The sequence below is a fragment of the Thermobia domestica genome, chromosome 14 (assembly GCF_964235325.1).
Source record: "Thermobia domestica chromosome 14, izTheDome1.hap1.1, whole genome shotgun sequence".
In the NCBI taxonomy this organism is placed as follows: Eukaryota; Metazoa; Arthropoda; class Insecta; order Zygentoma; family Lepismatidae; genus Thermobia; species Thermobia domestica.
Window position 1 is genome coordinate 166,445,059 of NC_137467.1, and position 16,582 is coordinate 166,461,640.

The window sequence follows — 16,582 nt, forward strand, 5'->3', positions numbered from 1 at the left end:
CCAACAAACATTTCCCAATATCCTTTACCACCTTTGCTCTATGGAAATACTGAAACCAGTAAGTTTGTGCCACTTCCGGTTTCAGTTGGGAAATAAGGGTGAAGAAAGAATCTATTCTTGTTACGCTGCAACGATTCCGTAAACCTCTTCTCATTATTACCGTTTCTGTTCTATGTTGAATCTCAAAACAGTGGATGCCTATCAGTTCCGGTTTGAACAGAGTTAACGGAGGAGATTAAACCTATTCTAGGGACGCAGAATACATTTAAAAACTTTCTGAATTTTTTTAAATTTTAAAAGTAAATAAGAGAAAATTACTGTTTAGCACACTTTTTGGGGCGTAAACAAGAAAGTGCATTTCTCTTATGGGAGATTCAATGTTAAATTTTGGAAGCAGTTTTTTTTTTTTTTTTTTTTATAATTATTGGTAAGGATTTTGACGCAAATAAGTGTTCCTTGTTACAAAATGCATTAACACTCATCCGCAGTTCTAGTACAGCTATCCCGAACATTATTTTGGGTAAGGTCCTCCTTTGGGGGCCAAAGGACGTCAAAAAGGGGAGTTGGAGTGTTACCAAAATCCCAAATTTTATTTTGAGAATCCCAGTAAGCAAGGCAACACTGCCTTTTTTCTGTAATTAACGTATTGCAGCGACATAATCTTATTAACTACTCTAAGGGACAGTGTTTATTGGCGTTTAAAGGCGGCGCTGTGTTCCCTTTTTTCTATACATTCATGTCAGTGTATCTGCTCGTGTTGCAATGCGTCTGCTTAGCCACACCCTTTTTAACACACGGCAATGTCGCCGTCACAGCTATCGTTTCATTAGCCTAGCCCACACGCCGACTATATTCCAAGTTTTAATAAAGATCTCGCTCGTCACTAAAAGTTAACTTTCTCGCTTAGGTACTGTGCGCACGAGACAATAGTCGAGACTAGCTCGTCTCGAAAATATTTACCGAATGTGATGTCTCGAAAAATGTATCTATTTCTATTGGAAGAGCTCTGTCTTGATTCGAATCTCACCATGGAAATCCTATCTTCTCATCTCGTCTTGTGTGCAATCAAATGTGCTTCGGATCCCACATTAAAGTTCTGATCCAAGACTCACAAAACCTTGAAGCCAAAAAAACACATTTTAAAAAAATTAATAATAATCGACACAAATTGAAAATAATACGATATTCTTATTCTATAGTAAGCATAAGCAGTCTGGACTACCCCCGTCAACTATTCATGTTAAATCTTCCCGCAACACACCTAATACAGTTCATAATAAAAGAACCAAAATGTAAGCGTTACTCACCTGAGTGACGACATACGATCCCTTCCAACTGAACAGCGGCTTATGGAACATGTTGAACTGCAATCGGAGCTTTCCCATGTCATCCGCCACACGGAAACTGTCGGCTAAGGTTGTCACCCAATTCACAACGTCTTCATTCGCGTACGTAATTAGTCCTTGACCAAACTGGTGTTTCCCGTCGATCACGAAATTCAAAATACCTCGAATGGAGTTTTCAGTGAGCAATGTCTCCTCGTCCAAATGGACAATCCAGTCATTGTCGCTCAGAATGTTCACATCGTCCTCTAAGCAATACTGTAGAGCGCGGGCTTTAAATAACGCACCACTTTTTGTACGATACGTTGAGGGAACGACCACTTCCCTTATTCGTCTGTGTTTAGTTAAGTTAATAGCTCGATCTGTAACAACTTCTATAATGAAGTTCTCGAGTCCAACATCTATACACTTGTTCATGTTTTTACTTACATTATTTTTAACTAAGTCTGGATAATCGCCTCGCGTCACAATTCGTATGCAAATAAAAGGTGCCAACAATGGCGATCCTTTGAGCTGCACTTTATCCGGAAACGCATTGTACAGAGTCAAACCGAGAAAATTGAACAGAACTTGAGGCAAGGGTAAAAATGTAAGAAATCGTAGAAAATACAGAATAAATGCTCCAATGTACCCATACGTCACCCAGGGGTTGATTTCGTCTTTCTTGTCAGGCCAAATGTGAAGCCCACCAGTGAAAACTTCAAACAAGGTGATCACAGTAAAAAACAAGCAACAATGCAGGAGGTGCTTTGCTCTGCCTGTTAACATTCTGCAGAATAACCAAACGATGGACGATGTACGAAGAAGGTCCTTTTCCCAGCCGATCACCTGAAACAAAGAAACGTTTTCAATAAACTGTTAACATTAACGTCAAACTTACATTTTTTTAAAAAAAAAATCTCTGAGCAATCGGTTTATCAACAAACTGATAAGTGAGGTTATCTTCAGTTCATTCTTGATAAAACTGTAGAGTGTTTCAAGAAAATAGGTGACACCAATACATCCGTTCTAAAAATGCCTTATAAAAATTATTTCTTGTACAGTAATGTAAGTACTCTGTACGCAACAGCCCACTACAGTCTTGCCAAATTTAAATAACGGTCAGAATTGTTTCCTCTCATTTGTTTATCTAGTGTTTGTACTATAGGACAAAAGTGTTTGGACTATACGATAAAGTTTAGTGAACTTAACTATCACGTTATATGCGGATGTCCTACAGTCCATCAGAATATTACATGATTGGATGTTTCCAGGAAAATTGCTACTTTATTTTGTGCCACACGAAAAATGCTGGATTTAGACACGGGCCGCCACTGGTCCTATAACTAAATTAATCTACCAACACTATTGTTTGCACTATTTCCAAAATCAGGTATAGTAGACTATAGACTATCCGGCCTAGTTTGAAAAAAGAAAGAAAACAAGAAGAGACAGAGAAACTCCGTAATAAAATGAGGATTATTTTCTAAAACGATCCACTCGACTTGTAACGCTTTCATAAAAACGTGACTCTGCCGAGGGGCAGCAGTCATCTATCACAGACATTTTCAAAAATTAAATCTAAGTTTTGACTTTTTTAGGCTTACTTTTTCACATTTGTGTAATAATTTATCAATGTTAATGTTCTATATATTTTAAGGTTGTATGTATGTACAGTGTATATCACTTTTTTTCAACCTGTGGTACGCGAACCGCTGCTGGGTGGTACGACTTATGGTAGTACGCCAAAGTTAAACATTATTAAATTTATCTTCAAATGTGAACATTACTTTTATTCTTTGACTCACTTTTTTCAAAATATTGTTTTTAAAGCATGCAGTACGAGCTATATATATATATATATATATATATATATATATATATATATATATATATATATATATATATATATAACGAAAGTCACTATGTTTGTGACTTCAACTCTTGAATCATGAAGAAATTTTCAACATAGATGAGGTTCCGGCCTGGGATGGTTTTAATCATTTCACATTTAACGGTGCAACTCGGTGCAGGATATTTAGAAATGATCGAAAACGACCGACATTAGTGCCGAATACAGTTTCCAGGGTCACAAAGATGAACAGCGACACTCCTGATGCCATTTAAAACCAAATTCAACTCTGTAACTTGAAGGAGTACATACATAAAAATGATCGAAAATGACTGATATTAGTATCGAATCCATAGTTTTCAGGGTCGCAGACACGAACAATGGTACTTCCGATGCCATTCAAATCCAAACTCCCCATTATATCCAAAATGAAACATTCTTTCTATGCGAAGGACGGGTATTCTGCTAGTATATCTCTAAGTCAGTCAATCTAGTAAGTTTTCAATCTAGTAAGTTAAGTTACACCCATTAAATAAAATTTACCAATTAACATTAATTACCTCGATGTTATAAACTTAAAAACGTACTACTTGTCTTTTCTGGTAAATTAAATGGTTGACTTCGAGATTCGCTGTCGTCAAACTGACTCGAAATCACATGCGTGTACATCAACTCCTGAACAATTCCGTCTCAGTAATTTCGTGAGAGGCGAAGAGAGTACGTCAAATGTAAATTAGCTTATTTTTTGTTTGCCAACACAAACTGACGAATTACGCAAAAAGCACTGACAGATTCAATCTTTTGACAAGACATTTCCGTCTGGGCTTCCTGTTTGGTTAAGGTACAAACGCAATGGAGTGCTTTTCAAGTTCACAAAAGTTCCATCAAAATATTCTTCAACCTTACTGCAGATATATATAATGGTACTACAGTGCTGTATATGTTGATTCACATGAACAATTCCATGACAAATACGTAACAGAAAGTGATGAAAATAATCTAAACGTCACATCAACACAGATCATTTATACGGATGTGTATGACGATCGTAAATCAGAAGATGAGGCTATCCCCCTACTTCTTTTTCATTTTTCTTTTATTTATTTAACTAAAAAAACTATATTTTCGAAAGTCAAGAATTCATATATTGCTTACAGGAAAGAAAAGAAAACACCCAACTGCAAGACTGTTAGACCTGGACACCAATTTAGTGAGCGTTTAGCTAGGCTCTTTCACATACAAGATGACATTACAATGTTATTTACGAAGAGCTTTCAAAAAGTTTTGCACAATGGGCCGTAAGCACTAGCACCATAATTTTTTTTCTGTGCATCTATTTGTGTTATTTATGCTGCAGTTGTATAACAAATCATCTTCCTGTATTTACAGACACGCCCACAGTGGTGAACGAAGTAGACAGCCGAACTAGCCCACGTTCAGGCATTGAATTAATGTACAAGACTGGAGATCACTTTGCCACAACATTGTCCAGGGATAAGTACAAACGTTTCAGAGTGGTGATTTCTGTATGCTGGACCAACCACGGTCCAGCAGACCATCAACTGCAATGAATAACGTAAAATAAGACGACGCTGATCTGGAATGACGGCAGTGTAACTATATGATAGCTTGCTGAAGCAACTGGGCGATAGGTTTGTCACTGGCAACACTGCGACGTGCTCTAAAAACAAAGGTTCTCCGGAGATCAAACAAACTCATCAAACTGCACCACGATAATACGTGGCCCCACTCTGCCAATCACACACACAGCAGAAAATCAGGAGTATGAAATGGAAAATGATCCCTCAATTTCCCTATAGTCCGAACCTGGCCTTGTCCGATTTCTTTCAGTTTGGTCGTCTGAATGCCCACCTTTGTAGTAGGCAGTTGGTCAGTGACCAAGAACTGTGAAACAATCGTGTAGTAGGCAACGTACAGGGTTTTCCCGAAGTGCATTTACGGCAGGGAAAGAACGGTGGGCTAAATATGTCACAATTGACGGAGGATGCATTGAGTGAACATGCACACAAGAGTCCATGGCCGTAGTACTTGAGCCCCTTTTGTATGTTGATTGATCCCGCTTCCCCTACAGAGGGTGAATTTTCCAAAACTATGGAACACATATCGACTTACAAGTTTCATCACCCTAAGACGAAATACCCTATTTTTGGCTTACATATCTGAGTTAACACTACAAAGGCATAAAATTCACGTTGAAAAAACAAGTTTGACAATGTTAGCGGTGATAAGTGCCTACGCCATTATTTTTTTAGCCCACTGATTTATTGAGTGTGTTATTTTTCTGTTTACTTTGAAATCTTTAAGTTTTACGTCCCACAGTTATGCCGGCTAGGCTAAAAGAGACGGTGATGATGAGAAATAAAAGAAATGCTGGAATGAATAAAGTGGGAGAAAACGAGAGATTCCCAAGTAAACCCACGCACACGATGTTTGTCCATTACAAATCTCACCTGGAGCGAGGTGGGATCGAACCAAAGAGCCTAGGCACTAGAAATAAACCCTCTACCATTGAACCACCAAGGCTCACTGTTTACTTTGAATGAACTGGATTTTCAATGTTTTGATTTTAGTGATTCCTTTTTGAAGCATAGTTAAATGTCCTCTGTCTTTTTCAAAGTGAATTTCCATTCTACGTAAAGTTAATTTTACTCAAATTAAATGCGATTATTAAATTTTACAATTATATATCACAAAACTTACTTTTCACTAAATTAACAACATTTAAGTAGGGTGTACAAGGAATCATTAACATCAAACCATAAAATTTCGAATTCATCTCAAAGAGAACAGAAAAATCAGTGGGCTAAAAAATCAAAGATGGTGCACGTATTCAGCAATGTTTAGCTTAGCTCTGCTACCAAAGACAATCTCTGCCACTCATCAGCCTTTATTATGTTCACGTAAGACCTGCAACGCAACAACACCGGATGTCCCAAAATTAGTACTGATTCAATTGTTGTTAGGTGCGGTAGGCTGTATGATTGATGTTTGTTTCTTGTTTTGTTTGTGTTATGGTGTAATGGTGTTTTTCCTTTTTCTCAGTTGGCAACACAAGATGGCGGCTCGCCTGACGCTTGAGAAACGTGTCCAATGTGCTCGCCTATTTTCTGAGACACGCAACGTTACGGAAGCCCAACAACAAATGAAGGAACTGTACGGTGATCCTGCGCTACAGCGGAAGACAATAATAGGTATATAAACAAACCCTTCGATACCTCTGGTAATGTAATTAACGCCAAGAGGGCGGGTAAGGCCTAGGTCCGTCAACAATCCCGCAAATGCGGCTCCGATACAGGCGGAATCTGGATGCAGGCATGTATCGATGTTAATGGCCGCCAGGTGGACTTCGACTGGAGAATAGGTATTAGATTAGGGATGCAAATAAGCAACAAAATTTTACTAGCCCATATCCCACAACAGAAATAATTTACTTATCTTCGGTATGATATTAAATATTCGCCCGCACCGATAAACTACTCGCCCCCGGGCGAGTGGTTATTTGCATCCCTGGATTAGATACTGCAAAGCACTTGATTTTCACATAATTCCTCTGTACCTACATTTTTGTTTCATGCCATTCTTGTTCATAATAAAAATGCACTGATCACTCAAAAGGTAAGTCACTACTTCTAGTACACCCTGTATACAAGGTACTCATATTAACTTGAGTCTGTACAACTACTCGACAATCCTTTAAACTGGATGCATTAATCTACATTTTATATCAACGAACAACCAACAACTCTACTGATTGATTTGAACACCACAAAGCTCCGTATGCGTTCAAACCCAATATTACACTTACGTCCTCCAACATTTAAAAGGAAGAAGTTACAGGAAAAGCTTAACAAATAAAAGAAGTCGATGTAAATTACTATTTACACCGTATTATTATTTATTTAAAGAAAGCCTACAGCTCTGCATATGATAATTGTCTCTCTTTTCTGTTTTACTATTCCTTCAAGGTCGTCCAAAAGAAAATTACGCGACTAAAATATCAAAACACTGTGCGAAAACGTTTGAGAAAAAACATGTACGTAAGTAAATACGGTACTTCACTCTTTCTCCTTCGGTTACTTACTTGTATATCTTTTTTATTATTAATATTATTATTATGTTTGTATTCTCAGGCATGTAAACATACAATGATATAGCATACGTTTACCAGAAATTATTAGATTTTACCACGTACCAACCATTTACTACAACTTTTCCCCTTTTCTCATTGAATTGTCGCTAAAATACTAAAAATTATATATTTTCATTAATGCAGCAAATAGCATAAGTTTCATTCCTCCAAGGAATGTTACACTTATATTTGTTCTACACATTTATTTTAAACCCCTTCGCTTTTCTATTTCGCCTATTTCCTTCCAATACAGCCAATGAATTGAACATAACACTTAAAGGGTGCAGGAGTGAATACAGCTAGTATGGGCTAAGAGCTTCAATTTTAACATGGGCTCCAAACATTTCTCATTCGTGATTTCTACAAATATTTTAAGTTTTAAATTTTCTCCTGACTTTATTTATTTTTTGTCTCCCCTTATAGCCGACCAGAACTAGCTTTTATATTCAATCTAGGTTATTTTTAATATTACGATTTAATGTTTAGGTGCAAACTACAGAGAAATACCCCCTCCCCTACATACTCAGCTTATCTGTACAAGGCATCAAATATGACACGTAGACAAATACATTTTATCGTGAATTGCACGTAACATATTCAGTTTTGTGTACACAATTAATAACTATCTACTTGTGATCCTTTCGTTGTCCGAAGGATATCCAGGCGTCCACCCATGCGTTGGTCTTCTTTACGTGAGAGACGGATGTTATGACGTCAGTAATTCTGGGATGTCGTCCACTGGTGTTTCGTAAACCTGGTCCTTGACATAGCCCCAAAGGAACAAATCCAGTGGTGTTATGTCCGGTGATCACGGAGACCAGTTTATGGGATCATCACGCCCTATTCATCTTCCCGGAAATGCATCCAAATAGGCAGGGACATCTAATCCCCAATGAGGTGGCGCGCCATCTCAAATCCAGAATGTCCTGAATCTGTGGCACAACAAATAACTGCAACATATCAAGTTAGGTATTGACTGTTATCGTCTTTTCACTGAAGAAAAAAAGTCCTATGATATTATTGTGCATAAGATAGCACCACACTTTCAGCTTACGGTTGTCTCTGATAGTCTCCAACATAGCGTGGGGATTCTCGGACCCCCAGACCCTAGCATTTGAACGGCTGGCAACACCGTTCAAATGAAAAGTGGCCTCATCTGAGAAAAGGAAACGTTTCAGATGTCAACAATCTTCCTCAATCTCAACCAGCATGGCAACAGCGAAGTTATAACGAAAACTGTAATCCGTTGGTTGTAGAGTTTGCACGATCTGGACTTTGTACGCAAGGAAAAGGAGATGTCTAGAGGATGCGGTACACTGATGTCTTAGGAATCTGCAACTCACGTAAGGCTCTGTAGACTACTTCATGGGACTTCTCACGAAGACGTCTCTCACTGTCTAAATTGTCTGCGCACTAGACCCAGGTCTTCCTGTTCTAGGTAGATGCTGCTGCCTGTTTCCTAAAACTTAGTATACCACATCTTAATGATTTTAACATCTTTTAACAACCTACACGGCCTGGGCTTCCTTAGTGACAGTATCGCCTGGCTACAAGTCTATCCCCGGTACTCATCTTCCAAGGCTGATCCAACCTCTGCAACTTCCGGACTAGGTAAACTCCTCGTACATCCACCAACGATTGAATACGGATCGCTGGATTGGCAGTAGGACACTAATGACTGAACTACAAACCAAATCATCTCAATTTAGCAACTAATTTAAAAATTATTATTTTAAAACGTGTATTTTCCAGCTACAAGCAGCTTGTTGTAGCCTATATTTAATTTGTTTATTCGTAGGATATATATTTGGTAAACTACCCTAACTTTCTCTAACCAAACTTAATTTCCCTATCTCTCCCTGACTTTCCTGGTAAGTAAAATTCCCCTCATTGTGTAGCGCAGGGTCTATGAAGCGTTTTGGAGTTGAGTTGATTTTGCGTTTAACGTCCCTTTTCAGCACCGAGGCTATATGAGACGTGGGTCTACTGATTAACGCGGAATCCGAACATAAGCTCCAGCCGGGAATCGAATCCGGGTCTCCCGCGTCAAAGGCGCGTATGCTAACCGCTTAGCCACAGATGAGCTCAAAGCGTTTTGGAAAAATAACTCAATAGTTTTATATAAACGACAGATACCTTAGTATAACGGTGTAGGTGGAAGTTTCATACCATAGCTTGAATAAGCTCATGAACCTTCCACCTATACATTTGTATTAACACAGGGTGCAAAATTTCAAAGTCAGACGCACTCGCCAATCCAAAAATTATGGTCGCCAGTATCTCTCAATTACAAATTATAACAGACCCCTCCCCAGGGCCTTTGGTTTGATCAAGAAAGATTTCACATTCCGTGTTTTCTCTCACTCAGTAACAATTATTTTCGTGCAAAACAAACTGCGCAGAGCTGTGAGTTAGGCAGAAACTATCCCTACTGAACACTGGTCGCCAGCTCTAAATTTCTAGTTGCCAATGGCGACCGAAAATTTTGCGCCCTGTATTAACATATCTGTCCTTTACATTGAACTATGGTGCTATTAAATAATAATAATAATAATACACCAAAGATATATTCTATAATATATTTAGCGCTTAACAGCGTAGTTTCGAGAAAATGAAGGTTAAAAAAATTCATTTGTAAATTAAAAATGTATGCTGTACGAGAATCATCCCACATATATTGAGGTGAAACAGTGAAATATACTCTTATTAACCTCTTAGTTATGTTATTACGAGGGAGAATCAGGAACTAAGATTACAAGGTCGATAACTGATGTTTCGTCTGTTATAGAGGAATGAGGAGTGGGCGGTAATTTTAATACATGGAATTAGCAACTGTCCAAAGTTTCAATCACCTCCCACCTACGGCGCTAGCTGTCCAGTGGTGCCAATGTGTGCGCAATTGCACAAAATGTGTGCAATTTTATCCTGTGTGTGCATTTTGTGTGTAATGCCAATCTGTGTGCATTTTGTGTGTAGTTTGGCACAATTCAAAATTTTGATCATGATTCATTTTTTTTTTCTTTGAAAACAACGAGCGCCAACGCCTGACTCCAGGGCAGGGTGACAATAAAACCTATTTTGCTTCCTTTGTCATTTTATTTATTTTTTTTTTTTAATCTCATTTCTTGTTTTTCAGAAGCGTGTGTCATGCCCGTTAGCCCACATGTCCGAGGATCAAGCAAAGCAATATAAACAAATGTTGACCCCCAATGTTGGCCAAAGCATGAGGGGGAGGAGGGTAACAAGTCTCTTTGTCTTCTCAACACTTGTCAAGAAAATACAATTTTGCAAACAGATGAACAACAAAGTGAACGAGAGGGATGGGAGTCTTTTATTGAACGAAAGGCAAAAAAGGAAAAAAAAAAGAGAGAGAGAGAGAGAGAGAGAGAGAGAAGTTAGATAAAAATTCAACACACTTTCTGTGACAAAGGGTGGGAAGAAGATGATGGTTTTACGATAATAATAATAATAATAATAATAATAATAATAATAATAATAATAATAATAATAATAATAATAATAAATCAAATGATATATCTTTGAACAATGGCTGGTCGATGTATGTACATGTGTGTACATAATCAAACATAAGATACATAGGTAGTTATGTATTGTGCAATTTTGTGTGCACTATCTTCCAGTTTGTGTGTAAAATTGTGCAATTTGGACGGAACGTGTGTGTAATTTCCCTTGCCGTGTCTGGCAACACTGAGGTAAACACAAATGCCGGCTCGTTTGGAAAACTGGTCTCACGAAGTCCGCTCACTTATTCGATATTTCGATTTCTGTGATCGAAATATAAAACTGCAGCTGAAATACACCGGCAGCTGGTAGATGTTTACGGAGAGACTGTAATGTCTCGTTGGCATGTCGCAGAATGATGTCGAAAGTTTGCGGCTAGTAAAGAAAACGTCACCGACGGGGAGCACAGTCGCCGACCCAGCACGGCATAAACAGATATGAACACAGCTTGTGTGGACGACCACCATTCACAGAGCCTGGACGGCCTGGGCCTCGTTCCAAGCGACTTTCACCTGTTCCCGCTGTCATTAACACAGCGTTTCCCAACCGGTGTGCCGCGGCACACTGGTGTGCCGTGAATGTGCCGCGAGGAATCGAAACAAACTTATTAATTTTATAGCAATCAAATTGCAAAACCTATTGAAAATTGTATATTTGTATTTCACATTAACCCTGGAACTCCAGACATATTTTTATACCTTTGTGTACCAGTCGGGTCCAATGGACCCACAGTAATATATTGAGACCATCTAGACAAATAATTAAATTTTGGGGAGAAAATGAACGAAACACTTAAGAATGTCGTTTTTGCAATGTATTTATAACGAATTAATAAAATACACTTCGTAGTTATCGTAGTTATACCGTGCACTAGAAATATGCTAACTTAGCAGTATTACTATTTCTTTATATGAGCTCAAATAGAAGTTCTGATTTTTAGGCATAATGAGATAATCAACCTTTTACATACACATATTTGCTTTCAAAAAACTGAAAGTTACGATCCCTTTGCCTTTTCTTTTGAATTTGTTAAGGTTAGTGTACGAAACATTTTTCACAAACAACTCTGCTATACTCAGAACGCACATTTGTCTTGCATTTGGTACAGAAGGTTCTTGTCTTGTGATCCCGTTTTGATGGGCAGATCCCGCATCGAGCTTTCTTTTTGGATGACTCTTTTTCCGTGAGCTGATCAGTTCCTGTGTGGCTTCTCTTCTGTGGAAAGTCTTCTCCAATATGGGCCAATATTTTGCCGACGCAAATCAGGAAGTTACGGCGTTTCAATCTCCGCCTCTTGTCTTTCTTCTGTTGTGACAAGAATATAATATAAGCGTTGAGTGTGCTTATATCAATCATGTTGAAGAATACTACCAGAGGCCATCTCCTTGTCATTCGCTTTGTGCTGTAACAGCGGGTCATCTGGTTCATAGTGTCCAAGCCAGACTTTGTTTTGTTATAGTAAAGGATTACTTCTGGCTTTTTCTCTGCTGTAGAAGTGTCAACTTCAGGCTGGTTATGCATTGTACTCAGAAGAGTAACAGTTTAGTACTTGTTTGGACAGTACGAAACTATCATGGCATCCTGTTAGAATCCAAACTGCTTCCTACAGCCCTACTTTTATCCGGTTTGGTAAATGAAAATAGGGAGTTCTGGCTTACTCTTCCGTATAGTTCCGACGTAGGTGAGTTTTCGTTCCTTCTATTTACGTGCAAGAGAAAGACTTGTAAAGAAGTTATCCCCAGTAATATTTCTACCACTTACAACAATATCTTCTGTTAGTTGAAGAACGACTCTTTCCCCTTGATTGACTTCTCTTCTCCTTTCTGGACTTTTTCCGCTATATATTTGCATCTTCCACACATAGCTTGTGGTACTATCACAAATAACCCAGAACTTTATTCCATATTTACCCGGTTTACTTGGTATGTATTGCCGAAATGGACAACGTCCGCGAAAAGTCACAAGCTGTTCGTCCACCGTCATGTTATCTTCGGGAATATAAGCGTCCTGTAGAGTTTTAACCCAGTCTTCAAACACTGCACGAATTGGTGATAGTCTATCATCAGGTGTTCTCTGTCGCCTGCGCTCTGCATCATCAAAACGTAGAGCAGAATTGAATTGTTGAAAACGATTCCTGCTCATAATGGAATTGAAGATAGATCGACCGTTTTCCTTACTCCAGAGCTGCCTAGTATCTTCATTCTTTGATTTGTATACCCCCAATAAGTATTAGCACGCCGATATATTTCTGAAGTTCCTCAAGAGTAACAGGTTTCCACTCACAAGAAAATTTTATCCTACCTTCGTTGTTAGTCCACTTGCAAATTGTTTCCAGAATGTTCCTACGAAAAAATAGACAAAAAGCAGATTTCTCATCATCAACTCCCCTGTTAGCATACCGTGTAGGACCACGGTCCTTTCTAGTTACGTTGGCAGCACCAGCACGCCCGCGACTGGTAGCGAAGGGTACTAAATTCCAATGTTCTAAGCCACTTCAAGAGCGGAAAATTGCTTCATCTTGCACGTCACTGTCACTAACATAAGAAAAATCACTCTCACTTGCAGGTAACTCTAATAATTCACTGTCCACTTCTCCATCATCTGTCGAATCATAACAAAAATCCTCCTCTTCTGCCAACAGACATTGGCGTATATCGTTATCGGTAAGTCCGCTACGTGCCATTATCATCACACACTAAAGCCAATGACTAAAGTGAAAGTGATCTTGCTGGTTTAGAATATATTAAAGGTAGAAAATTTATAATATGCCCCTGAGAAATGGTGTCAGGGAGAAAACACCATAAACCAGTCGACATTACGTAAAAGAGGAATAATTAGGGACACTTACTAAAGCTGCATTAAACTACTTTATAAGTAAAACATTTTTAAACATAATATTGATAACAAAGAATAAAGAACACGCTGACGTTAATTCTGCCATCTATGATCCACAATGTAAATCAAAACAAAATTTGAACAGTATTCCTATTTAAAGTATATGGTACACAATGCTATAAATTTTATATATACCCCCTGACTTAAAGGAACAAAGTATTTCTGACATAACATGTGAGAGGAGCACCATAAAGAAAAAGTCACGTAATATTAGCGACCACTCACGAAAACTTACTCTGTAATTAATAAACGAAAAGTCATATGGGTCCAATGGACCCGTTTGGGACTTCCAGGGTTAATATGAACCTCTACTATGAATCTACAATTTTAAGTTTCATACCGTGTTACTGTTCTGTACATTTCTAATATTGAAAAAAGTATTTGTTATCATTGTTATGACCATTATTGCTTCTTTATTGTTGCAGACTATTTCGTAACTTGAAAATTTAAAATATCATTCAATCCTTTCGACAAATTACCTATATTTGTGTTTTAAAAGTAAAATAGATTTGTTTGTTCGTTCGTTATTTAGTGATCTTTCTTCTTAGTAAAAGGTTGGATACAGTTGTTAAAAAGAAAATGTATTTTTAAAAACCTGAGTCCAATATTTCATTGCAATTGTTTTCTATTTTTAAATTAGAATGAAAAATAAGCATAACGATTTACCACGGGGAAAAACCAGTGATCGAGCTTTCTTCTCTGTGAGAAGATCAATAATCACAGAAAAAATACCACTGTGTTTTATATTTACAAATAATAATATCTATAAGTGTGCCGCGAGAATCCAAGTAACACCCGTAGTGTGCCGCAAGTTGAAAAAGGTTGGGAAACGCTGCATTAACACTTGAAAGAGCACCTAGGAGGCCGTCGCTTAGCTTCAGACGAGAAGGTGACAAATACTTTGTTACAACGTGGCTGAACATACAAGGATAGGATTTTTACCAGGAGAGAATCTTGAAACTCATCCCACGATGCGACACATGCCTCAAGGATATAGAGACTATGTCGAAAAATAACCTAATGTATGTACTATCTGTTGGCTGTATTGGTTGTATGACATCATATATACACGTTTCATTGCAGACTTTGTAACCTTATTTTCTGATCACCCCTCGTGTATAGTATAGTTAATGATATATAGGATAAAACTGTCATTAACACTTAAAATTTAATTCTTGTTTAACCAAAATAATTTCCAAATACAAGACATACAGTGTATCACTCAATAGATCACATCAAGCTGTGTAATTTAAGAAAAAAAAAATTTAAAAAAAAGAGTATTTGTGGCGCTGAAAAGCAGTCATTACCAACAATACTTTTGGCAGTTTTATTTTGCTGAAAGAATTTATGATTATTTATGTATAGTACATGTAACAAAATATATTGCTAACTAGCAGATTGCTGTCTCTGTTTTCCTAACAATAACCACATACTCCTTTTACGCACATACTCTTGTAATGGAAAGTGTTTATGACCCGTGTTAGGTCGAAGCTCTTAATCCACAGTGGTACAGTACGCGTGTAATCGTTTTATGTGCTGCATTATCTCTACAGATGACACACGTAACTTGAATGTTAACGATGTACAATTGTTGAAACAAACAACATGTACAGATTACTACGGTAGCAACGTACTTAAGATTTTCTGAAGAAAGTTATATGTAGGGAAAAATGAATGAAAACTATGTCACAAAAATAATTTGTTCAAAAGCCCCTCTCCTTAAAACTTTCAAACGATGCTATACGAAAGTGTGGAGAGTGTTACAGGCTGGTTATACCCGTGCATCTGTGAAGAGGTAACAGAGAGGAAAAAAAAAACTGTATGATATGGAGAATTATATTTTTGAAGTCGATTCCGAGTAAGGATGGCCAGAACCGGTTCTCGGGTCTGAACGGATCCGGTTCCGGAACCGGTTTTTCGGATCCAGGTCTGGAACCGGTTCCGCCGGAACCGGAACTTTGTGGCCATCCCTAATTCCGAGCCCCAACAATAGGTTCCACTTATTCAACCGGAATTAGTGTAAGAACCGTTTCCAGTTTTAACGTTCATCGCCATAGAACAAAAACGGTAAGGTATCGCTGTTTTTATTGGAATCGATTCAGGATCTGAAGAAAGTATATCATATTCATATTTCTCTACTACAAGTAGTGGCAGAAATTTACTACTACTTCTGGTCAGAGATGGCGTGAGTCAATGAAAATTTTACCTATGACCCACTGACCCACCACCCACCATGACTCACGACCCACTGGAACAACCAATCAAAATCCGTCATTATCAACTCTGACCCATGATTCACTCCCTCCTCTCCCTCCACTGACTGAAGAGTTTACACTTGTAATAAAACAGGGCTATGAAATTATCACTAATCGAGTTTGAATTTCTAAGGTCAATCGCCCAAACATCGCTTTGTTACAATACTGGTGGAACTGGCCTTCACGATATAAAATAGTAAAGTGTTTGTCATGAGCTATATTACGATGAATTTCAATTTAATTATCACATATAATTATTATTCCCTTGCTCTTTTGCAGATACTTTTCAGTGGAAAAAAACGATGAAATCTGAAAGTCTCAAATTAAAGTAGGCCAACGTAACGGGAAGGGAGTATAAAATCGGACTGTGTATCGAAAGCCTTGTAGTAAATCCTATCCCTATTATAACAATTACAAATATCAATATCCAAAATTGCTTCAAGTTCTTTTTTTCACTTAGATCTACATATCTCAGGTAAGTAAATAGAAACAATGCAAAAAGAGGAAAAATGGAGGCCTGGAAAATAAAATGTAGACTAATTCATTAATGTTCAGAAGATGCTGTCTACAATGCACTGAGTGGAAT

The 16,582-nt window shown here is 37.9% G+C and overlaps 1 protein-coding gene across 4 annotated transcripts in view; it reads right to left on the reverse strand.

Annotated features, from left to right (window-relative positions):
* egh (beta-1,4-mannosyltransferase egh) overlaps window positions 1-16,582 on the reverse strand; it is a 163,840-nt gene that overhangs the window by 111,378 nt on the left and 35,880 nt on the right. For all 4 annotated transcript variants that reach the window (XM_081739134.1, XM_081739132.1, XM_081739135.1 and 1 more), the window contains exon 2: window positions 1,308-2,171. In XM_081739134.1, coding sequence (XP_081595260.1) covers window positions 1,308-2,111 — 804 coding nt within the window. In that variant the 5' untranslated portion in view covers window positions 2,112-2,171. The remainder of the gene's footprint in view (window positions 1-1,307; window positions 2,172-16,582) is intronic.